The sequence below is a fragment of the Choloepus didactylus genome, chromosome X (genome assembly GCF_015220235.1).
Source record: "Choloepus didactylus isolate mChoDid1 chromosome X, mChoDid1.pri, whole genome shotgun sequence".
NCBI lineage: Eukaryota > Metazoa > Chordata > Mammalia > Pilosa > Megalonychidae > Choloepus > Choloepus didactylus.
In genome coordinates this window covers 159708318-159721803 of record NC_051334.1, presented here as the reverse complement: position 1 = coordinate 159721803, position 13486 = coordinate 159708318, and the positions used below count along the sequence as shown (strand labels likewise).

General features: G+C 37.8%; 1 protein-coding gene across 5 annotated transcripts in view; it reads right to left on the bottom strand.

Annotated features, from left to right (window-relative positions):
* The window catches only part of LOC119523480 (brain mitochondrial carrier protein 1), an 84862-nt gene that overhangs the window by 37851 nt on the left and 33525 nt on the right, over nucleotides 1-13486 (bottom strand). For 4 of the 5 annotated variants that reach the window (XM_037822264.1, XM_037822268.1, XM_037822267.1 and 1 more), the window contains 2 exons: nucleotides 6584-6677; nucleotides 4694-4841 (listed from right to left, as the gene is read on the bottom strand). In XM_037822264.1, coding sequence (XP_037678192.1) covers nucleotides 4694-4841; nucleotides 6584-6677 — 242 coding nt within the window. Of the gene's footprint in view, nucleotides 1-4693; nucleotides 4842-6583; nucleotides 6678-13162; nucleotides 13406-13486 lie in introns of all 5 variants that reach the window. The other variant, XM_037822266.1, reaches the window with a different exon arrangement.

Sequence of the window (13486 nt, the reverse complement as noted above, 5' to 3'; positions counted from 1 at the left end):
TTCAAGGACTTGTCAAAAAGGCTTTTGGTGTCTTTAGAGCTGGTCTGCACCCCCTTCCTGGGTCCCAGGATCTATTTTGGCTGGGAAATACCGACTTGGGAAAGTCCTCTCTGGGGTGACCCTCCTCCCAGAAGTTGCACTCCAGGGAAAAGCAGCTAGAGGCAATGAAAGGAATGTAAAAACAAAACAAAACAAAAATATAGAGGCTAAACAAAAACACACAGAACAGATTAAGATTCCCAGAGAAGGAACTGAGGAAAGGAAGCTTTCTCCTGGGAGGTGAAACAATTGCACAAATATTGCAGTATTAAAAATGGTACCATATATCCAAAGCAAGAATAAGATGAAGAAGAGCTGAAAAAATCTGATCAGTTAAACATGGGCAATTCTAAAGGTCTACAATAAGTTGAACCAGGTATCAAAGAGAGCCTTAACACAAAGATAAACAACAGTAAAACCCTAGACCAGAGAGAGAAATGGACCTTCAAGGTAAACATGTCAAGATAATCAGATGCCTAGAAATCAACAAAAAATTACAACCCATACTAAGAAACAGGAAGATATGGTTCACCCAAAGGAACAAATTAAAATTTCGGAGGAGACACAGAAGTTGGAATAGCTAAGCAAAGATATTCAAACAAATCTTCTAAATCAATTCAAGGAGATGAAGGAAAATATGGCTAAAGAGAGAAAGGATATTAAGAAGACACTGGGTGAGCATAGAGAAGAATTTGAAGGGATAAAAAGAAATGTAACATAAATTATGGGAATGAAAGGCACAATAGAAGAGAGTAAAAATACACTAGAGGCATACAACAGCAGATTTGAATAGGCAGAAGAAAAAAATACCTAGGAATAAATTTAACCAAGGATGTAAAGGACTTGTACACAGAAAACTACAAAACATTGCTAAAAGAAATCAAAGAAGACCTAAATAAATGGAAGGACATTCCATGTTCATGGATTGGAAGAGTAAATATTGTTAAGACGTCAATTCTACCCAAACTGATTTACAGATTCAATGGAATCTCAATCAAAATTCTAACAGTTTACTTTGCAGAAATAGAAAAGCCAATTATCAAATTTATTTGGAAAGGTAAGGGGCTCCAAATAGGTAAAATATCTTGAAAAAGAAGAACAAAGTTGGAGGACTCACATATCTTGACTTTAAAGCATATTACAAACCTACAGTGGTCAAAACAGCACGGTACTGGCATAGGATAGATATATTGACCAAGGGAATCAATTTGAGAGTTCAGAAATAGATCCTCACATTTACAGCCAATTGATTTTTGACAAGACTGCCAAGTCCACTCAACTGGGACAGAATAACCTCTTCAACAAATGGTGTTGAGAGAACTGGATATCCATATGCAAAAGAATGAAAGCGCACCCCTATCACACACCTTATACAAAAATTAACTCAAAATGAATCAAAGACCTAAATATAGGAACCAGGACTATAAAACTCCTAGAAGAAAATGTAGAGAAGCATCTTCAAGATCTTGTGGTAGGCAATGGTTTCTTAGAGTTTATACCCAAAGTACAAGCAGCAAAAGAGAAAAACAGATAAATGGGACCTCCTCAAAATTCAAAACTTTTGTGCTTCAAAGGACTCTCAAGAAAATGAAAAGGCAACCTATTCAATAGGAGAAAATATTTGGAAACTACATATCCAATAAGGGTTTACTATCCAGAATAGATAAAGAAATCCTACAACTCAACAATAGAAAGACAAACAACCCGATCTAAAAATGGGCAAGAGACTTGAACAGACATTTTCCCAAAGAGAAAATACAAAAGATGCTGAACATCACTAGAGATTAGGGAAATGCAAATCAAAACCACAATGGCATATCATTTCACACCTACTTTAATAATGACCACTATAAAATAAAAAAACTACCAGTGTTGGAGAGGATGTGGAGAAATAGGAACATTTACTCACTGCTCGTGGGACTGTAAAATGGTACAGCCACTGTGGAAGACAGTTTGGCGGTTCCTCAGGAAGCTAAGTATAGAACTGCCATACGATCCGGCAATTCCACTACTAGGTATACACACACACAGAACTGAAAGCAGGCTTGAACAGTCATTTTTATAATGATGTTCATAGCAGCATTATTCACAATTGCCAAAAGATGGAATTAGCCCAAGTGTCCATCAACCAATGAATGCATAAACAAAATGTAGTAGTATATACATACAATAGAATATTATTCAGCTGTAAGAAGGAATGAAGTCCTGATGCATGTGACAACATGAATGAACCTGGAGGATATTATGCTGAGTGAAATAAGCAAGCACAAAAGGTCAAATATGTTATGATCTCACTCATAGGAACTAATTGTGACAAGCAAACTCACAGGTTACTAGAGGATAGAATGGGGTTAGAGAATGAGGGGCTTATTCTTAATTTCTGCAGAATTTCTATTTAGGTTGATTGTAAATGTTTGGAAATAGACGAGTGGTGATAGTAGTACTTTACTGTGACTGTAATTAACAGCACGGAATTGTGTTTGTGAATGTGGCTGAAAGGGGAAATTTTGGGTCATGTATGTTACCAGCAGGAAAGTTAGAAGATAAAACATGGGCCTATATAACACACTGAACCCTGTTGTGGATGATGGACTGTGGTTAACAGTACCAATATAAGTATGTTCTTTCATTAATTACAACAAATATATGACACTATTACAAGGTGTTAATAATAGGGTGGTATATGGGAAAAATACACCTAATGTAAACTATGGACTACAGTTAATAGTAATATTTTAATATTTTTTCATCAATTGTAGCAAAGGTACCACACTAATGCAAAGTGTCATCAATGGGAGGGGGGGGTGTTGGAATTTTTATATGAATGTTCTGTAAACCTACAACTTCTCTAATTAAAATACACACACACACACACACACAAACACACACACACACACACACACACACACATATATATATATGGGGTATAGCCAAAGCAGTGCTGAGAGGGAAATTTATAGCATGAATGTTTACATTAGAAAAGAAGTCTCAAATCAATCATCTAAGCTCCTACCTCAAGAAACTACAAAAAGAAGAGCAAAATAAACACAAAGTAGAAGGAAGAAAATAATAAGGATAAGAACATAAATCAATGAAATTGAAAACAGGAGAATAGAGACAAATCAATGAAACAAAAAGCTGGCTCTTCAAAAAATAACGAGTAAAATTAATAAACCATTAGTAAGGCTCAAAAAAAGAAGACACAAAGCACCAGTATCAGGAATGAAACAGGGGATATCACTACAAATCCTTCAGTCATTAAAAGGGTAATAGCAACTTGATGCTCAAAAACTCAACAACTTAGAAGAAATGGACTCAAAATCCCACAAACTACAAAAACTCAACTAAGATGAAAAAGATAAGCTGAACAGTCTCATAACCACTAAAGAAATTGAATTCATCACTTAAAAAGTACCCCAAAAATAAACCTCCTAGCCCAGATCACTTCACTGGGTAGTTCTACCAACATTTAAAGAAGAATTAACACCAATCTTACACAATCTCTTACAGAGAACAGAAGAGGAGGGAACACTTTACAACTCATTTTATGAGGCTAGTACTGTCCTAAAACCAAAACCAGATAAAGACAATAAAAGAAACGTACAGACCAACATCACTCGAGAACATTTAGATATAAAAATCCTCAACAAAATATTAGCAAATCGAATCCAGTAATCTTTAAAAATAATTATATATGCCATTACCCATCTCTTAGAAATTTTTTTAAAAATCAACCTCTACTTCTTAACAGTTTCAGATGCATCTTTAAGCCTATAAACAAGGCGGTTCTGGAGCCAAGATCTCACCCTATTTAAATTCTGTTTATAAACTGAAGGCATTCTCACTCATACCTCCCTGGAGATTCTTCCAAATTGCAGAACTATACTTCAGGAGTTATCAACAGGCAGACAGCAGCAATTCATACTGTTAGCATTAAAAAATGATGACTATGCATATTTCCAACTTTATTGCTTGCTATGAGAAAAAATTTCTTATGATTATCCACCATGACAAAAGAACAAGGTGAAGCAGACCATGATTACTTAGAATTAGCTTCAGGATATGTTGTATGATTTTTTTCCCAAAAAAATTATCATTTAAATTAAGTCTAGAATAGGTTAATTATAAAATCAATGTCCATCCTCCAAGCACATAAACTGGTAGCCTAGGCAATTGACAGTGGATAAACTGCAAACTGGATAAGCCACAAACTTATATCTAATCAAAAGTTGACAAAAAAAGATCTCTCTCCCTCTCTTTCATTTACATTTTCTGTTCAAACTGCCAGAATAATATTTCTTTAAAGAGGAAAATTTTAAAGAAAGACAGTATTTGCCAACTCAGGGAGAATATCAGAGAAAAAGATACATTTAATTAGTGTTGCATTAACTTGTGGCTATCAATGATCCTCAGGAAAACAGGAGAAAGCCAATGCTGCAATGATATACCCATTTTTAAATGTATCACTTATAGCCAGATGAATGCAAAATCCAAAGCTCAAGACTTGCAAGCAGGTGAAATATAAACTGATGTCAATACTGAATTACAAGTTGAAATGGTGACTATAAAGGGCACGAAGTATCAGACAGCTGAATCTCATGGTTTCTTTAAAAAGCATTTCTATTCATGATGTAAGGAAAGAATCCAATCTTACCCTGAATACAAAGCCAATATACCTTCTTCTCTATAAATTCGAAATAAGGCATGAAACATCCCTCTGTACTTTATCTCTTTGAAGCGGACATCAATGCTTTGGCCTTGAACTTGAAGTCGTGTTTTGGTTAGGTCCACGGGAAAAGTTCCTATAAAGGAACATACTCATTTAGAGGTATTTCCAAACAGCAACAGTTAAACTTTGGCTGAATGTAAGCTAAAAATACAGAGGACCCCTACAAGAATACCACTGTCAGAAGACAAGAGTAGTATGTGATGAAGTGAAATGTCCTATACTATATCTAGGTCGAACGATTTTATCACAGTATAACTGAAACTGTGATAAAATAAAGTGCTTTAAGTTGCTTCTAATACACTGTAAATTCAAAATAACCTAAAACCTGTTTTAATATCACCTGTAATGTACAATCTGGCACTTACCTGTCTCTTCCCCCTGTCCCCATAACCTCAGTTCTCTCCACCTCTCCCTCACAAAATCTCCCTAAACTTTTACAAGGATAGGAAAGCATGGGATTGCTGTTCCAGTTGCTCTTACATACTATTACAAAGTTGTTATTTTTTCCTCTTTTATCCGCTAACAAGACACAAACAGTTTCCCCGATATGATGGAAGATAACGGCAAAACCCTATTTTGCTCTACTCTTCCTGGTTCCTTAGGCAATTCAGGAAGAATACCCATAGAACACTAGAGGAAAAAACTGTATTTCTTTAACCAACCTTCTTTCTCTCATTATGTCAAAACGTAGAAGTGGTCATTACATTGACAAAATATATTTCAAGGAGTATTTCAAGGTCCCAAACTAACAAGGTGATTATGTAGCTCTGGTCACTGACAACCTTGATATCACAACACCAGAACATATGCAAAGAAAGTCAACAAAGATTGGTGGATTGTAGTCACTTACCAGTAGTCGAGGAAAGACAATACGGAAAAACACAATCTAAAAATATTTCAAAATTAAAATCAAATAGATAACAACTAAAGGCAATACATGATATTGGACTAGGTCTAATAACAATGGAGGAGAAAAGTCCCCAAAGCACAGTATTGGATCCTATGAAAAAAAATGGAGTATAGTCTATAAGTTTAATATTAATGTTAAATTTCTTGAACTTGATAACTGTACTTAAAGTGGTTACATAAATGAGTATCCTTGTTCTTACGAAATGTACATGGCAATATTAAAGTGTTCTAGGAGCATGGTGCACACAACCTACTCTTGTATGTTTAGAAAATAGATAAATAAAAAGATACATAGACAGATGGATAGATAGAATGATATGGCAAATGTGGCAAAACATTAAAAGTTGGTGGATCTGGGAATCTGGGTGGGGGGTTATGTGGGAGTTCTCCGTAGAGGGTTTGTATTATTTTGCATCTGTCTTGTAAGTGTGAAATTATCTCAAACTAAAAAGTTTAAAAATCAAATAGAGAAAGAGTCTTATTCATAATTCAATTTTCTTTTAAGAAGGGTCACAGGTTTACTAAAAAAAGAAGTTTGGTTTATAAGAAATAAAATTATAAACAATTTAACTTCAAGGAGAGAGCCTTAGTACAGGAACATAGCAGAAACCCTGATTTTATCCAACTCCCTCTATATTTTTACGTATATTACTTAAGCCTAGCGAATTAATGAATCATCAAAATATTTAAAAAGCTTCCTAAGTTTAGCTTCTCTTAACTTCATTTGCAATACTATTAGTAGTACTTTCTCAAAAGTTATTACTTGATGGCTTTGAGTCAATATCTTTTTAAACAAATAAGGTGAACTTTTTTTTACTTTTTCTCTAGCTTTCACCAAAAATAACTGCTACCACAAGCTATCGTCTATACTATAAGGAGTAGATTTGTCCATCTTCACATTCTTACCAAATTCAGCAACAATAGAGGCGAGGCCGCCATACACAAAGGGTTTCCAATTCAGACCAGACATTTCATGGCTTACAGTCGCACTTTTCTGGTGCTAAAAATAAACACAAATCAGAACAAGGCACAAGAGTGAGGAGCATTTGTTAATGCTTAATCATATAATTTATATCAACAAAATTGGCAAAGAAAACAGATGTAGAGGAAAAATCCTACCAAGTGGGATGATGCAAAATGGGGCATCCTGTTCTATATGCTGGATGATCCAGAATTTGTTCTTACTGCCATTCTGTAGGAATATTTCACTCAAACCTTGTTCTCTACTTTCTTTAGTGTTATTCCTGTCCCCACCCAACAAAGAAGAAACTTCAGTCCATCCAGCACTCCCAACTTAAGACATTCAACTAGACAATTAAAAGTGAAGGAACCTTGCTGCAAAGGAGAGGCTAGGCCTCCCTATATTTGTGCCTAAGAGTCTCCTCCTGAATGCCTCTTTGTTGCTCAGATGTGGCCCTCTCTCTTTGGCTAAGCCAACTTGAAAGGTGAAATCACTGCCCTCCCCCCTACGTGGGATCAGACACCCAGGGGAGTGAATCTCCCTGGCAACGTGGAATATGACTCCCGGGGAGGAATGTAGACCCGGCATCGTGGGATGGAGAACATCTTCTTGACCAAAAGGGCGATGTGAAAGGAAATGAAATAAGCTTCAGTGGCAGAGAGATTCCAAAACGAGCCGAGAGATCACTCTGGTGGGCACTCTTACGCACACTTTAGACAACCTTTTTTAGGTTCTAAAGAATTGGGGTAGCTGGTGGTGGATACCTGAAACTATTAAACTACAACCCAGAACCCATGAATCTCGAAGACAGTTGTATAAAAATGTAGCTTATGAGGGGTGACAGTGGGATTGGGAATGCCATAAGGACCAAACTCCACTTTGTCTAGTTTATGGATGGATGTGTAGAAAAGTAGGGGAAGCAAACAAACAGACAAAGGTACCCAGTGTTCTTTTTTACTTCAATTGCTCTTTTTCACTCTAATTATTATTCTTGTTATTTTTGTGTGTGTGCTAATGAAGGTGTCAGGGATTGATTTAGGTGATGAATGTACAACTATGTAATGGTACTGTAAACAATCGAAAGTACAATTTGTTTTGTATGACTGCGTGGTATGTGAATATATCTCAATAAAATGATGATTAAAAAAAAAAAAAAAAAAAAAAAAGTGAAGGAACCTTGCTGCAAAGGAGAGGCTAGGCCTCCCTATATTTGTGCCTAAGAGTCTCCTCCTGAATGCCTCTTTGTTGCTCAGATGTGGCCCTCTCTCTTTGGCTAAGCCAACTTGAAAGGTGAAATCACTGCCCTCCCCACTACGTGGGATCAGACACCCAGGGGAGTGAATCTCCCTGGCAACGTGGAATATGACTCCCGGGGAGGAATGTAGACCCGGCATCATGGGACGGAGAACATCTTCTTGACCAAAAGGGGGATGTGAAAGGAAATGAAATAAGCTTCAGTGGCAGAGAGATTCCAAAACTAGCCGAGAGATCACTCTGGTGGGCACTCTTACGCACACTTTAGACAACCCTTTTTAGGCTCTAAAGAATTGGGGTAGCTGGTGGTGGATACCTGAAACTATCAAACTACAACCCAGAACCCATGAATCTCGAAGACAGTTGTATAAAAATGTAGCTTATGAGGGGTGACAATGGGATTGGGAAAGCCATAAGGACCAAACTCCACTTTGTCTAGTTTATGGATGGATGTGTAGAAAAGTAGGGGAAGGAAACAAACAGACAAAGGTACCCAGTGTTCTTTTTTACTTCAATTGCTCTTTTTCACTCTAATTATTATTCTTGTTATTTTTGTGTGTGTGCTAATGAAGGTGTCAGGGATTGATTTAGGTGATGAATGTACAACTATGTAATGGTACTGTAAACAATCGAAAGTACAATTTGTTTTGTATGACTGCATGGTATGTGAATATATCTCAATAAAATGATTAAAAAAAAAAAAAAAAAGTGAAGGAACCTGGAGCTCAACTTATATAGGCTGAGGCATCTCATAAAAGCAGTTCATGGTATTCAGTTAGCTTGATTCAGGAGCAAAGCACTCACTCACACGTACCCTCTCATATTCTTAGCCCTCTCATCTCTCCACTGAAATTTAGGGTTTTAGTTCTTCTAGATAGTTCTGGCTATACTCAACGTCCCCCTACTAGGCCCAGGCTGAGCTAAGTACCTTCCCACCTTCCTTCTTGCCCTGCCCAAGAAATGACAGCAATACACCATGTCTCTCTTTTCTCTAACATTTAACATGCATCCATTCAGTGGATCTCCTTTTCCTTCTGCCTGGCCTTTTAAAACACATATGTATCTTCAACAATATATTTTGTCCCTCATCTTTCCCTTCCTCCTCACCCCCTTTAGACTTGACATCTTCAATCTTTTCAGCTTTTTCCTCTTTTTCTGCCATTCTCACTCTTTATCTCATGGATTTTATATTTTCCCACCGCTTTGGCCTCTAGGCTAGAGATTTTCAAATTTTAGCATGCATCAGAATCATGTAGAAAGCTTATTAAAGCATAGATTGCTGAACCCTACCCCCAGGGTTTCTGATTGGTGGTCTGAGGTGGTCTAGGTCTCACCCTAAGAATTTTCAAGTTCCAAAATAATGCTGATGCTTCCATACTTTAAGAACCACTGCTACAGGCATCACCTACTGGCCCAGTTGAAAGGAGTCTCTTTTCTTAGGATGGACTCTCATGTTTCTTTCAAATATTCCTTTTTCAGCACTTCACAGTATCTATATTTCTAAATTTCAAGAGCAACTTCAAGTGGCTTTTACAGTCAGGGATGAAGACTATGAAATCAGACTGCTTGGATTCAAATCCCGACTTCACTTACTACCTCGGTCACTTTAGGCCAAGTTACTTAACCTCCTTGTATCCACATTTTCTCAACTGCAAAACAGGAATACCAATAAAAACTGTGTCACAGGGTTGTTATGAGAAGTAAATATATGTAAAACACCTAGAAAAGTGCCTGGCATCTAGCTCCATAACTGTTAGCTATTATTACTACATTTTTGAAAATTTAAGTGCCCAAATTTATGCTTTCATATATACTACTTGCCCACTCCCTGCTGTCCAATCTGGGGTTAGCACAATTGAATCACAGTCTCTTTTTAGGAGTGACAAGGTTTTGCTTTGTTTCCACATAAGGAATTCTCTGTAACTATAAACATAGAAGAACAGTTTTCCAGAGAGGATGGCAAACATGCAGACTAACATTTCAGTTACAGGGCATTCAAATAATTATGGAAACTTCCATTCAAGCATAGCATGATCAGTCGTCCCATATAAGACATATAGAGTCTGGGTAGCCAGCCCTTTTGGAGAAAAGTTGTTGAAAGGAATTCTAAAGAGCAAAGTAGAAATAGGCACTTCAAATATCAGCTGCAGCACAAAATAAGTGTCCTGATTACATCTTCAGCCATGCCACATATTAAGATTAGATTAGAATTGAAGATTAAGATTAGAATTGAAAGTAAAACATGACACCTATGGTGTGAGAGCAGGCATGGAAAAGCAAGGGTCATGGCATATCTGAGTTTGTGAAGAAAAAATGCACTGTTCATTCACCAATTTAGAGATTCCCCAAAACATTCTTAAATATTTCAGACAGTTATTACGCTTCTCTCCAGAGCTTCCTCTTTACAACTTCTTTTAATGCTTCTCATTACAGAGAAAGCCTCTGTAAGAACTTTTAATACCTGCTGTCCTGTCTTTGAATAGGAAAGATGTACTCAGGGTTCAAAGAGCAGTAATGAATCAGTGAAAGGCAGAGGGCAGAACCATAGCAGGGAGCGGCAAGACCAGTCACTGCACCTCAGGTCAGTTAGTCCAGTGTTAACCCTAATGAAAAGTTCACAATTCTCAGGCAAAAAATTTTAAAAAGGGCATCTACTACCATTTGTTCAGCTAAATGTATTTATTTTAAAGGACTGCCTATTGTTAAGCGATTATGTTCTTCCTACTCCTGGAACATTAAAAAAAAAAACACCTTTCTTGTAAGAAATGGTGGTAATAGTAGTTGGTAGTTGACTTTGCTTAGTGCCCTTACTTGACAAAATAAGACTGACTATCCCGTATTTGTGCCCCTTCTCAACATTTTCATTTAAGTTTTATTGGTCAATGAAATCCAGGTCTGGGGACCACTGGCCAAATGCAACACTGCTACCACAACCACTGCCACCACCACCAGCTCCCCACACCTATCTGATAATAAATGGTAGGAAAGAATCATCTTATGAAAAAGCTCTGCATCTACTTTGAATAAATCTCATTTTAGACAGTCCTTTCTCAGACTGAGCCAAAAATCTGCCTTCCTCTAGTTGTCATCCATTCTTTGGAAGCAATACGAACAAATTTATTTTATTTCCCTAGGGCAGTCCTTCATATATTTAAAAACAGCTCTCATGTTCTCCTATATCTTATCTTTCTCAGGCTAAATATCCACAATTATTTTCCTTAGTTTATATATTATACTTCAATTACTACAGCTGAACATTGCAGTCCCTTTTTGCGGGCCATACTGCACTACTGAATCATTAAGCTGTCACCTAAAATCTCCAAGTATTTTACATAAGGCTTACCTGTAATGTCTCACCTATTCCACAGTTGTACAGTGGTTTTTTGGAAGCTTCCTTTACCTCTTATATATCTTAATCTCAGACATAAAAGTAATGACTAAAATGAGATTTATCTTTTATTTGTACTGTGTTATTTCCTCTCTTAACATCACAGGATCCATGTCTCAAGGCACTTTTTATAACCCTCACAACAGCTTGCACAGAACTGGGAACACTTTCATTAAATACTTGGTTGGTTTTCCAGTGTGACATCCTTTACCATGTATACAGCCTATGGGTAAAATATCATGGGAGGAACCAAAATGGTAACTCACTAGACCTGACTCACTAGACCTACACATCCTGTAATAAATACATGGCACTCTCCTGATCCCAAGATTCTTTGCCTACTAATCCCCTTCCTTTCTTTCGTTGCAGAGAATTACTTGTGTAAAACACCCCAACCTCTCTAAAAATGACTGTGACTTGTGGGGGCTTTCTCCAGATATAGGTAAAAAAAAGAAAGAAGTCATATCTAAGTTAAAATAGAAATATAGTACCTTAATATTTCTATTATATGAAAACGCCAATGAAAATTGTCTTTAAAATGCAGACTGTATTCTGAACATCTGAATAAGGAAAACAATAGCCTAAGAATTGAGAGTAAATATATCCTAGAATACAAGTTACGTCACCCTAAACTACCCCCCAAAGATCTGATCAGGAAACCTGGGTGCTTTTCTTGCTTTCTCCTTAAGAAAGGGTAGGCATTAGAGATTCTCAGATTCAGGAGGTAATAGTGGAGAACCAAACAAATATTTATCAAAGGCAGACTAAATGCCTAAACCTGCAATGTGCTATGGATATAATCATCTTGTTAAACACACACACACACACACACACAGAGAGAGACAGAGACAGAGAGAGAGAGAATGTATGTTCTAACACCATGACAATATTTACCATTCAACCCATCTTTCCTGGATAATCAAGGAGGCGGGATAAAAGTTTATGAAATATAGTACTTGCCTTTCAAGGGCTTAGAATCTGGTGGAAGAAATCAAAGCAGTTAATTAGAGAAAATGAAGAGCTAAACTGCACACAAACTATAAGAGCAAGAGAAGTATGGAAAAGGAGACAGTCAGTACAGGCTTGAATAATCTGAAAAGGCTTGTGGAGGTGAGAGAATTTAAATGAGGCCTTTAGACAGGGCAGAAAGAATCTGGATAGGTGTAGATAAGGGAGAGGAGTGAGGGAGGGAGAACAGGATGAACAAAGACACAAATGTGGGAACATGTACAGCGTGTGGAGGCAAGTTTCAGTATGGTTTGTGCTGAGGAGAAGGAAGAGTGCCACCTAACTGGAACAGAGAATTACCTTGTCTGCCTGAAACAATATCAGACAAGAAGTATGATAAGGTGCAAGTTATGGTAAAGGGCTGGAAACCAGAGGTGTGAGTGTGGGGAAGGGGACACTGTAGGCTGTTAAACAGAGAAGTGACTTGAGGAAATCCACCACATTATAGTTGGCCTAGCAGGACTGTGGCAAGCACAGTGTATTACAAATGGGAGAGACAGGCAAATTAGGATGGTGTGAAATAAAGCACACAAAGACGTTTCTTGTCAGTGAGATTAAACCTCTCAGATGAGATACAAAGAAATTTGATGATGTAGGCAATGAATGGAGGGAAGAGTTCACCATGACTCTAGACAACCCTAGCCTGGAAAACCACAAGGAATCACTGACAGAAAACGATAAATGCCCCTGCTGTTACCATGTCTGAGCAACTAATTCATGTTGACAATGGCTGTCATCTCAATTAAGTAACTGAACTGCATTTTAATAGATGCCTTCAATGCCTTAACCTCAAAAAGGGGCAGGAGGTAGAAACTGAAGGGGAGCATCTTTTAATAGCATCCTTCACATTAATACAATGGAGGTGTTTGCTTACTCCGCTTGCCATCACGGCCGCCGCTGCAAACTTCACCCTTAGAAAAACTAGGATTATTCCGGGAAAGATACCCATTCACCCTCTGGGTAGCCGAATCTTGCCAGTTCCTCAGCTGTCAGAACGAGCTCCTGGAGAGAAGGGAGGCGCCTGAAGAAGGCAGCCTCCCGGGGGGTCGAGGAAGCAGGGTTCAATCGAAGAGGTAAAACCACCGACTCCAGATTGAAAGACAGGGAAGGGACTCGGCTGAGGGGAGAGAGAGACCAGAGGACCGTTAAGCCCCTCCCAGGCCGGGAACCAAACCAGCCCGGCCCCGCGCCGCCTGGC